Here is an 11,533-nt window from a genome sequence, read left to right as displayed (position 1 = left end):
CCACAGCCCGGTTTGGGCACAGAGCGGCCCCAGACGGTGCCACAGCCCGGTTTGGGCACAGAGCAGCCCCAGACGGTGCCACAGCCCGGTTTGGGGAGCTCCTGGCTCCCGTCCCCAGCGCTGATGGCACAGCAGCAGGGCCAGCCCTCGGTGGCTTCCCTCGGCTCTGCTCGGGCCTGCCCAGGCAGGAGCCGCTCCCCTCCACCCGCGGAGCAGAGCCAGACACAGAGTACGCTAAATAGGAGAAACTTTCATTTTGTTACAAAAGTAAAAGGCATAAACAGACGGTGAGTCCGACAAGGCTGGGGCAGGCCTGGCTGCCCGCTCAGCTCTCAGCCCAGGGAGGCTGCTCAAGGTGCTGGAGCCCCTTCCCCTAAATCCAGAGCCGTGCTGGGATGAGGCTGGCAGGGGAGCTGGCCCGGGGGCTGCAGGATGAACTGACCAGGTACGAATTCCCATCGGGAAAGTCCTGTGGCACACGGACACGGCTTGGAGGGGCTGGGAGGGTTTGGTGCCCCCGGTTTGGCTGCAAATGCTCTGGAGAGATCCTGCTCCTTCCAAAATCCCAACACGGCATTTCCAGGCAGGGAGGCACCGGCACCGAGCGCCCAGCGGTGGCCGGGCACGGCACGGCACGGCACGGCACGGCTGGCTGCGCTCATTCACCGCTCTCCTCGCTGCGGGGGCTCTATGGCTTTGGGCTCCGCTGCCGCCGCCCGGGGCACGGAGGGACGGAGGGAGGGAGCGGAGGCACTCCGGTGGTCATGGCTGTGGGCTCGGCTCCCGTGGGCGCCCCACGAGAGGCTCAGGCTGCTGCTCATGGCGCTGGATCCGCCCGGAGCGAGGGAGAGCAGAGGGGAGAGGATAAAGAGAGAGTTAGTGCCAGAATGGAGCTGGGGAGCACCGGGAGCAGGGCGGGCACCCAGGCTCGCTGGCAGGGCTGGGGCACAGCGAGGAGGGGGCTGCAGGGAGGGCAGAGGGGCAGCTCACGGCCCACAGGTGACACATCCCATGCCAGGTGCCCTGGAGGAACTCACCTTGGCCACAGCAGGGGGAACCGGGTGCTGCAGAGAGGAAAACGGGCAGAGGGGCCAGAGGGGTCACCCAGGCCACAGAACGGGTCAGGGATGGGGGTCCAGACCCACCCCAGGGGCCACAGCTCCTCCAAACACCAGAGCTCTGCTTGGCTGGGCTTCCCTCACACAGCCACGGCAGGCTGGGCTGCAGAGCCCTCTGCCACACGTGTCCCAGTGTCACACGATGTCACAGAGTGTCACACAGTGTCACACAATGACCCACAGTGCCCCACAATGTCCCACACGTGTCCCACAGTGTCACACAGTGCCCCCAAAATGTCACACAATGTCCCACAGTGTCCCCATGCAGACCAGGTGGCTCCAGCCCAGCGCAAAGCCAGGAAAAACCAAACCTCTCCTCTTGTGGCAAAGCGTTCCTGTGCCCCCTGAGCCACAGCCCTGGCACCGTGCCCCGTGGGTGGGATCCTGGTGGCATTCTGGTGGGATGGATGGGACACAGGCATGGCAGCATGGCTGGGATGATGGGCTCTGAGCTCAGAGCTGTCATGCAGTGAGGATGGGTGGCCGCAGTGGTGAGAGGGTGAAGGAAGCACTTTCTTACCAGCCAGCCCTCAGAAATCAGGGCAAACGTCCGAGGAGGGGCAAATCCTGTCAGGCTGTGCAGGAAATGGCAAAGTCCTGGCAGGCATCCTCCTGGGGAAGACACCAGAGGTTATGCACCTCACACCTGCCACGGGGCCACGGGGCTGGCACAGATGGGGCACAGGTGCCAGCCGGGGACAGGACACTGAGGGGACAGCAGGAGGAGGGGATGAGCCCTGCCCAGCCTGGAAATGTGGGACAGCAATGAATTCCCTTCACTGCAGAGGAGCCACAGCAGCGCCAGCTGCTGCTCATCCCTCCCTGCAGGAGCTTCCAGGAGAGGCCTGAGCCCAACAGAGGGCAGCTGGCACCTTGAGATGCCACAGCGGGACACACCTGCCCCCTTCTGTCTCCGAGGAGGAAATAATCATCCAAGCAGTTAACTCTTTCAAAATAAAGTTTTATTGAGTAACAAAGGAAACTGGTTTAAATAAAAACAGGAAGGAGCCTGGCCCCTGGTACCCCCTCCTCACTGCTCCTCTGCCATCCCCCTGGCACAGGCACTTGCAGAGTACAGAGCACCACGCTGGTGAGCTCAGGGGGCTGGGCTGCCCCCCAGAATGTGCTGCCCCTGCCCGAGGGTGAGACTGGTCTGTCTGATCCAAGGAAACCTGACAGGCAGCACGGCACTGTGAGCCTCTGCCCCGGTGCCAGCGTGCACAGCGCTCCCTGCACAGCACAGAAAATGTTCTACGTAGAAAAAAGTCCTACAAATTGTGCAAAAATATCCAGCAGCTTCGAGTAACACGATTCAAGTATTGCTACAAGGTTTGTGACTCTGCCCTCAGCCCAGGGACACGGAGCTGGCTGCCTGGGTGCAGAGGGTGCTCGGGGATGAGCAGCTGGAACGGCCCCCAGGGCACTGGGGACAGCCCTGGGGACACTCTGCTGCTCAGAAACCCAAACCAAGAGCACACATGAGCTTATCAGAGACCAGCACCCCGCACTGCTTCCTTGTGAAACCTCAGGTGCAGCTCAGGAATTCAGGACCCTCAGGAATTCACACACTTTTCTGCTGCCCTTTGGTGTCCCACCCACAGGACACAACCCTGGGGAGCTCCAGCTCCCAGACCTGACCTCTGCAGCCTTGTGCATCTCCTGAGAGTCACAGAGCACAGAGTGTTTCTTCTTCCCTGCTAGATGAGGGTCCCCTGCCTCGTGTCCTTGCTGCAAAACGTGTCTGACCAACTGGCAGGGCCAAAGCACAGCCCCAGGCAGCACAGGAGCAGCAGGGAGCACCCAGGACATCCTCACCTGCCTCCAGGGAGCCACAGGAGCCCTTCCAGGTGGGAACAGGGAGTGTTGATGGAGCTCACAGGGGCACCAGGGAGGTGACACCTCCTCCAGCCCAGCCCCGAGCAGGAACCATCTGCCCGTGCCACCTCCCAGCCTTGGCCCATCTCATTCCCAGCAGGAATCACAGCAATTCCCTGGAGCTCAGGGTCTGGGGGCTCCTGGGGACCCCCTGTTCCAGCACGAGTCCAAGGGTCCCACGAGCTGTTGGGCTCTGTCAGGCAACACCCCTGACAGGCCACCTCACAGTGAAACAAATGAACAAAAAGTAATAAATAAATGTAAAAAAAGAAGGCAATGCATGGCTCGAGTCTTTGGCAGCTCTGGGTGCCAGGGCTGCCCGCCTGAGGCCGGGCATGAGGCAGGGGAGGGAACTGGCTGGAGCAAGGTGCAGGCACAGCAGGCACTGGGCACATCACAGCACTGCTAGGGAATGCCTCCTACCATGCTGGTGTCACTTTTGGCTCCAAGGGAAGGGATTTCACTCTTGGGACTGGACGGGGTCCCGACATCTGGCTGGACAAATCCTCTTCTGTCTATCAAACTGCAAAACAGGAAGGGAAGGGCAGTTCAGGGAGCAAGGACTGAACCTGGGAGCTCACAGGCCACAGGGAAAGCTCCTCTCCACACAGCACAGCACAGACAGGATGCTGGAGCACAGGGCTCCTGCCCATCCCATGAGCCACAGACCCCAGCCCACGAGCCACAAGGAGCTCTGGGCCACCACAAACCCAAAGGGGAACTGGCCAAAGGCCTTCACAACATGAAAGCCCATGAAAGAGGAACAAACTGGAGTAAAATGCTGTAAAATCTCCTCCCCACAACCTCCCGGCCTGGCTCCCTGAATGCAGATTGACCAGCTCTGAATGGCAGCACTGCATTTTGGCACCTCTGAACCCACCACAAAACCTGGGGACACTGCAGAGAGCAGGGCCTGATACAAAATATAAACCACAAAATATAAACCATGCTTTACCCTGCTGCTGTCAGCACCACAGAGCTGCTCCAGGACTCCAGCCTGGATCCCCCAGGGATCCCACATCCCCAGCAGGCTGGGAGCTCCAGGCAGGCTCCCAGAGGTGAGGAGCAGAGCAGGGCCTGACCCTGCCCAGCTGCCCTGTGCTCTCCCATGGCAGGAGGCAATTCCCAGTGCTCTTACCTGGGGTAGAAGGGTCCACACAGCACTGCACAGCAGTTTGTGAGGATGCTTTTATGGCTGTAGGGATTGGCAAACTCCGAGCCCCTCTTGTTTGACCAGGAGCCCTTGATCTGAAAGGGATGGAGAGAGATCAGGAGGGGAAGGATGGAGAGCAGACAGTGACACAACAACAGTGGATCCCTGCAGGGGTGGAAGGTTTGTCCCAGAGCACGGGGAGGACACCTGCAGGCACAAACAGCCACGTGCTGCCTCTGCTGAAGCGCAGCCCTGCAGCTGCAGAGCTCCCAAGCTGTGCCCTCCCCGTGCTGCACGGCAATGTCACTGCCACTGCCGTCACCCCTGTCACCACCTGCCACACCACCCTGTCCTCCCGCTGCCCTCGTGGTCCCCAGGCTGGCACCCACCAGAGCAGGCTCTGCTCCCTCAGGCTGCACAAACAAACAGCCAGGGGATTCCCAGCCCAGGGGCTCCTCTGTCCCCAGCCCTGCTCTGAAACTGGCTGTGGCACAGGGCTGGGCAGCTGCCACAGCTGCCTCACACTGCACTGAAGCAGCACCAGCACCTCCACCAGCACATTTCCTCCCCTTGTTTTGCTTCCTCCCCCCAGCTGCAGCACGAGGCTGGAGCCATGGTGCTCCCAGAGCTGGGTACAAACTGTGAGCTTCACCCACACAGCCCTGAGCTGTTCTGCCACACCTCTGAATGTAAGGTGGAGGGGAAAAGGGAAAAAGCAAATCCAAAAGGGATGCAAACACACTTTCTGCAGTGCTGGAAGCTCCCAGCAAGGATTACAGGTACTTCTGGCCAGAAGGGCGAATTTTGATTCTGAGGATCAGACAGATCCTGCTTTTCCATACAATCTGCCCCACTCGGGGCACTCATTTGGTCCTTGGAGCCTGTGCACAGCCCAGATTTGAAGGCAAATCTCATCAGATGTCTGTAGATTGCTTGCTAATTAGAGATGAGGAACTGCCAGACACAAAGGGACTGGCCCAGGGTCTCAGAGGAAACCCGTGGTTACACGGGATGCTGAATTCAGATCACCAAGCTCACACCCAAATACTCCCCTGGGCCAGCCTCCCTTTTTTAATCTCACAGCTCCTAATTTTAAGCAAGGCCACAAACAGACTGGAAAAAACACACACGTGATGGCCCTAAATGAGCCACCTGAAAGTGCAGCCGTGGGCACAGGCTGTGTGCTCTGCACTGGGGTAGCACAGGCATGAAACCCTGCACTGGGGCAGCCCAGAGTGCCCTGAGAGCTGCTCAGGATGGGTCACAGGCAGCCTGGCAGCAGCACAGGCATGCAGGTACTTACATCTTCGTTCGTCGTCAGGTTGGAGGCGACCAAGTAAGTGTGAAAACCTGAGAGGCCCAAAATGGACCAGACTGAGAAAAAACAAATCACCAGCTCCAGCACAGTGAAAGAGAAGTCAAGGAAGTCTCCAGGAACAAAATCATCCCACAAGGAGAGACAGAAGACTGTTTGGGGAGGTTTGGGCAAGCTTCCCATTCCCTGAGCTGGTTTGCAGGGATCCACCAAGGCACAGCCTGCTCCAGCTCTTCCCTTTCCACCTAAACCTGCAAACTGGGACACAACCCACCCTTAGTCCCAGGTAGCCAGGGGACTAAATTACTGTGGGGAAGGGACACCAGGGTGAGCTGCAAAGAGCTCCTGGCCCCTCTCTGTCAGTGATTAGCAGTGCAGGGCACCCCGAGCAGCTGCTGCCAGCACAAGGATATCTCGCAGGGGTTGTCTTCAGAGTGGCCAGGAACCCATCCCTCTGAGAGCCTGCAAAGCAAGAGACAACAAGGAATGGCATCCCAGCAGCAGCCCTGCCCCTGCAGCCACAACTCCACCCCGTGGGCTGTGTGGCCGTGCCTGTCTGCCTGAGGAACACCCGCACTCTGGGATGCTGCAGGAATGTCACTGCAGGGACACGGCTCCAGGAGATTTGGGGCTGGTGGCAAAGTCACCTTCCCTGCCAGGGTAAGGGTGGGAGCACCAGCAGCTCACCTGCTCTGGGAAGCAAATCCCCTCGCCAGCCCCCAGAGCCCCTCTGCAGAGAGGTGAAGCAGACCCGTGGGACCCTCTAATCCCTCAGACCCTGGTGTAACCCCACAGAGCCTCCTGTGCTGTGTCCCACGGAGCAGAACAGAGCTGAGCTGGAGCAGCACAGCCCCCGGGCAGGACTTACGCAGGGTGAGGTGGGTGACGACGCAGGCGAAGATGAAGGCGGTGAGGAAGGACAGGGACAGGATGAAGGCGTAGAAGTAGCGGTAGTTGCGCTTGCCCACGCAGTTGCCCACCCAGGGGCAGTGGTGATCGAACCTCTCTGCAATGAAGGCTCCAGGTGAGGAGGGCTCCTGCCACCCCACACCCAGCACGGAGCACACTCTGCTCAGCCCCCCAAAATGAGGAGCTGCAAACCCATCTGCACCCCGAGGGCAGAACCCCTCTGCAGCAGTGCAGGGGCACAGAGTTTCCATGGTGGCTGTACCAGCCTGGCCACACACACTGAGGAGCCTACAGCAAACCCTGTGTTTGTTTACAGAACCCTCCACCCAAAACCAGGGAACACAGAGCCATGGAGTCTTGCATGTGCTGCCCCTTGCCCTGAGACACTGCACTAGTGCTGCTTTTGATTTAAATGCAAAGGAGACAGACCATGCAGTATCCTGTTTCATAATCCTTCAGGAGAAGCAAAAAGCAATCTGTCCAGGAACACAAGTGACAGGACCAGAGGGAATGGATGGAGCTGTGTTAGGGCAGGGGCAGGCTGGATACTGGGACAAGGTTCCTCCCCTAGAGGGTGCTGGCACTGCCCAGGCTCCCCGGGGAATGGACACAGCCCCAAGGCTGCCAGAGCTCCAGGAACATTTGGACAGCACTGCCAGGGATGGCCAGGGTGGGATTTTGGGGTGTCTGGGCAGGGTCAGGAGGATCAGTGATTCCTGTGGGTCCCTCCCAACTCAGGATACCCTGTTTATTTCCCAGCTTTCCCCCAGTGGTGCCTGCGGGTCCCTCCCAGCTCAGGACACCCTGTCTGCTGCCCAGCCCAGCCCTGCTCACCCACGCAGTTGTCGCAGACGCTGCAGTGCGAGGTGCGCGGCGGCCGGAACATCTTGCAGGTGTAGCAGTACTTGAGCTTCACCACGTACTTGTTGATCACCACCTCCATGGTGCGGGCTGGGGGACGGTACGTGGAGCTGCCCATGCTGTCTGCAGGGACAAGGAGGGACACTCACAGCCCTGGGCCACCTCCCAGCTGGGGCAGGGGTTGGCAGGGGTTGGCACACGCTCTCCTGGCTTTAACAGCACACAGGATTTGTTGCAGAGTGGGCAGCCAAGAGCTGCAGTCAGCTCCAGCGTTATTTATTTACAGCCTGTCTTTGTTCAGTGCTGATGCTGCTGGGATGCCAAGAGGAAGCAGTGAGCGCCCAGTGCTGTGGAACCTCAAGCAATTTCCAAACAGTGAGTGTGAAGCAGCAGCAGCCCAGGAACACCAGCTCATCTCTGCGTGTCCAGCAGGTCACACCAGGCAGCCTGGCTGTGCAGGCACGCGTGGCTCTGCCACAGGAGCATCCTGCCACTGCCAGCACACAGCCTGTGCCCCCACAGCCTGCAGGGACTCGCCTCCATCACTGTGGGGAAGGACAGCAGCAGGTCTCGAGTGCTCCAGTAGATTCCCTGGAATTTGACATGTTTGTGTTCACAGCACAAGAGGGTTCCCCCTCCTCCAGGTTTAAACTGAGGATTTTTAGGGCCACTGCAAGTTACATCGCTGTGTGCTGGCACTCCATTATTCCGTGGGGGCTGGAGACTGTTCCTGTACACAGCAAGAGCTGGAAACCCTCGTATCATATTTGCAGTTTTGGGGGTTATTCCTTTTAGTCACTCCCAAAAAAGTACCTTTCCAACTGTGAGGAATTCTTTGAAAATAGTGATGCAACAGCGAGCATGTTAAGAGGATAATAAGTGGATTATATTAGCAGTAACAGCTGGCACATCAGGCAGCATCTGCAGCCAGATTACTGCTTTAGGCCCTTATAAATAGAAACATGGATCACCACTCTGGGGATATTTAAAAACCATCTTTAAAGTCAGATGTAGAATTACTGCCTTGCATCTGTCTTCAGCAGGACAGATTCAAGCTGTCTCACATCAGCTCTGCTAAAGCATTTGCTCCAACCTGTCACATCAACAACGTCCTGAGCTCCTGGATGCAAACACCTCCTTGGCTGTCCCCAGACCAGCGTGACAGAGCAGTTTTTAGAAGAGGACAACAGCAGCCTGCTCTAAAGAACACCTTGCAGCACAGCAGGCTCAATGACAATACCAAAAAGCATTAACTGTCCTTCAACTCTGCTGCCTGGGAAAAAGCTGGGACTGGACAGGAGCAAAAAGCAGCTGAGCTGCTCTGCAGATCCTCTCTGAGGCACTGCCAGAGGAGCTTATTGCACCTCTCATCACGACTGGTAAACACTGTCAAGCCCCACATCCTGATACTCTGGATTTTTCTCCCCCCTGGACAAACCCAAAGGAGCAAAGACCCAAAGAAGGAGCCTCACTGAGCCCGGAGGGTGCACAGACACACACAGAGCCAAACACAGGGACCAGAGCTCTCACCAATGCGCCTCTCCAGGTCTGCAGCCTCGCTGGGGGTGGCTCTGGGCAGGATCCCTGGGTCCCTGAAGCTCGTCTGGAGCAGGCAGCTGATGACAAAGAAGAAGAGGACGGCGGCGATGATGGGGATGGCCAGGGTCAGGTGACTGGCAAGGAAGGGGCAGCTGTTGGAAGATAAATAAAACGGAATTGTTATCAATCGTTGCACAGACCCGCTGCCAGCTGGGACATCACACCATGACTATCACAGGGCAGTGGGCTCAGCAGCCAACCTGGGGCTGGTTTTGCAGAGATGGGGCTGGTGTGATCACACCCCACACCAGGGCAGTTCTGTTACCACCAGGCAGCAGCTGAGGACAGCAGAGGACACAGCCGTGCACACACAGAGCCACAGTCCCCTCCTGCAGAGCACCCAGAGCCAGCACACGACGGGCTGCCCCAGGCCCGAGGGCTGCAGGCAGTGCTCAGGCTCTGCAGCACTCTGAGAGGATTAAGCAACTTTTGTTTCACCTCCCCAGCTCAGCTGTCCAGAACAAAGCACCCACCAAGCAACAAAACCCCTTCAGTCCAAGCCTGAGCCCCTCAGCCATCCACAAAAAGGTCAGTGAAAGGAGAGACGTGAGCTTGTTGTCAGCCCTTTCCTGAGAGAACCTCCAGAGCCCACTCTGCCCCACTAGGGAACAACAATCACACAAATCATAGAATCCCCAAATGGTTTGGACCTTAAACACCATCCCACGCCACCCCTGCCATGGCAGGGACACCTTCCACTGTCCCAGGCTGCTCCAAGCCCTGTCCAGCCTGGCCTTGGACATTTCCAGGGATCCAGGGGCAGCCCCAGCTGCTTTGGGCACCTGTGCCAGGTTTTCCCATAGAAACCATGAAATGTAGACACAGACAGACGTATTTGCTGTACACCCAGCAAACTGGAGCCTGTGCAACACAGGCATTCTGCTAAAATAACAACTTGGGAGAGCCCCAGGGCATCCTCAAGCACGAGAGAGTGACTCGGCAAGAAGGGAGGCAGAGCAGATGTCCTGTGTGCTCTGCCCGGAAAACAAAGCCCTCACTGTGCTGAGCTGCCCGTCAGCCCCCGACCTGGCACGGAGCTGTCAGGGCACGGATGATGCTGAGAAAGGGGTTTTTCCATCGGGATGCCGTGCCTGCCTCCCGCAGCTGCCTGTCCCTTTCAGCTCATCTGACTCCTCAGAACCTCTAATCCGATCAAGTGCTTTCATCTCCCCACCAGCAGGCTGGGGCAGCTCTGTTCCGAGCCTCGCCGGGATAACGCCGAGATCCAAAGGCAGGCGCGGCCCCCATCCCTCCCGGGACAGAGACAGGCAGGGCACCAGAACCCTCCGAGGCGTGAGGAACCCAGGGTGCTCCTTCCCCAGCGCCCAGGGCAGCACCGGACACGCCGGGATGCTCCTGGCTCTCCCCTCCCTCGGGCTGCAGGAGCAGGGAGCTTCCCTGGACCAGCTTCCAAAGGAAAGGAAAGATGCAGCTCCCGATTCCCCAGACTCTGCTGCACAATGGGGGCCCTGCTCCAGTGCAGACCCTCCAGGTGGGACCCCGAAGGGTTTCACCATTTAGAAGAAACACTGCTCCTAGATCTCAGTGGTGGACAAAGCCCACGAGCCCTGGGGGTTTCCTGGGTGCAATTTCGGGCCAATTCTCTTCTTGGGAGCAAAAGGGGAGACCTGCGGGCTGTATTTAAAGGCCAAGGGGGTATCCCAGGGGGACGTTGAACCCCTCCCTGGGGCCAGACGGAGCAAACAAGGCGCAGAACGACCCCTGTCCTCCACAAACACACCTGGGCACAGGTGATGGGGCAGTGACTGCCCGCAAATGGGCTCTGCGGGCTGTACCGTGGGGAAGGGCAGCGGGCAGCAGGGACAGCGGGGATCCCAGGGGAAAAGGGGACCCCCAGCCCCCCTCCCCCCGGCACGGGGCCAGCGTGGGGTGCAGCGAACCCCGGCAGGCCTCAACGAGGGACAAGCAGCCGCAAGGGGCGGCCCCGAGGCGCGGAGCCCGCACGGCTCCGGGGCGCCGAGCCCGCCGGGCCCACACTCACTCGAAGGCGAAGAAGAGGCCGCTGGTGGCCAGGATGAGGCCGAGCGTGAGGGCGAAGACGCCGCTGTGCCGCGCCAGCATGAGGCGGCCGCCGCAGAAGAAGCGGTTGCGGCCCGGGAACACCTCCCACTTCCTGCGGGGCCGCCGCGCCGCTCCGGCCCGCGGGGCCGCGGCCGCCGGCCCGCCCGGGCCCGGGCCCGGCGTCGCCGCCGCCCCGGGCGAGATCTGCCGGTACTCGCAGTCCTTCATGGCCGCGCCGCGGCGCCCGGAGCCCCGGCCCGGCCCCGATCCCGGCCCGGCCCCGCCGGTCCCGCCCCGAGCCCCGGCCCGGCCCCGATGCGGGCCCGGCCCCGCCCCGCCGCACAGCGCCCCCTGCCGGCCCCGCCGCCATACCGGGAGCGCCCGCGGGCCCGGCCCGGCACCGAACCCGGCACCGAACCCGCGATCCCGACTCGGACTCCGGCCTCGATCCCGTAACCTGTGCCCTGACTCCGATCCCGGCCCCTGCCCCGATCCCGACCCGGCGGAGCGGGCGGAGTCGCCTCTCCAGGAACTTTCACGTTTATTGGGGTCGTGCATGTGCCCCGCCGCGCCCGCCACCCCCGCCGTGCTCCTGCCCAGCCTGGCTCGGAGCCCGGAACCGGGACCATGGAAAAGGAACCGGAACAGTCTAAGCAGCTCAGGGCAGCTGGACCCTCCCTG

General features: G+C 60.1%; 1 protein-coding gene across 4 annotated transcripts; it reads right to left on the bottom strand.

Annotated features, from left to right (window-relative positions):
• Nucleotides 1–230: 230 nt before the first annotated feature.
• ZDHHC18 (zDHHC palmitoyltransferase 18) lies at nt 231–11,410 on the bottom strand. Of its 4 annotated transcripts, XM_074555663.1 has the most exons (11): nt 10,833–11,410; nt 8,762–8,922; nt 7,205–7,354; nt 6,330–6,467; nt 5,875–5,923; nt 5,450–5,552; nt 4,132–4,241; nt 3,417–3,516; nt 1,639–1,730; nt 1,038–1,513; nt 231–825 (listed from the first exon to the last, which is right to left on the bottom strand). In XM_074555663.1, the coding sequence occupies exons 1-9, from the start codon at nt 11,408–11,410 to the stop codon at nt 1,689–1,691; spliced, it is 1,431 nt and encodes a 476-aa protein (XP_074411764.1). In that variant the 3' UTR covers nt 231–825; nt 1,038–1,513; nt 1,639–1,688. The 4 variants fall into 4 exon arrangements, with proteins under 4 accessions (XP_074411764.1, XP_074411763.1, XP_074411762.1 ...); XM_074555662.1 differs by having other exon boundaries at nt 1,038–1,730; XM_074555661.1 differs by lacking the exon at nt 1,038–1,513.
• Nucleotides 11,411–11,533: the final 123 nt, after the last annotated feature.

This window comes from Zonotrichia albicollis, chromosome 20, assembly GCF_047830755.1.
Source record: "Zonotrichia albicollis isolate bZonAlb1 chromosome 20, bZonAlb1.hap1, whole genome shotgun sequence".
Taxonomy (NCBI): Eukaryota; Metazoa; Chordata; class Aves; order Passeriformes; family Passerellidae; genus Zonotrichia; species Zonotrichia albicollis.
This window is presented reverse-complemented; position numbering and strand designations above follow the sequence as displayed.

Bases quoted from the DNA above. Each gene is read 5' to 3' on its own strand.
- ZDHHC18 (XM_074555662.1), bottom strand. From the start codon at position 11,410: ATGCACGACCCCAATAAACGTGAAAGTTCCTGGAGAGGCGACTCCGCC. The intron at 7,355-8,761 runs GTGAGAGCTCTG...TTGTCCCTGCAG, and splicing joins AGACCTGGAGAGGCGCATTG to ACAGCATGGGCAGCTCCACG. The intron at 4,242-5,449 runs GTAAGTACCTGC...CATCCCTTTCAG, and splicing joins ACCTGACGACGAACGAAGAT to ATCAAGGGCTCCTGGTCAAA.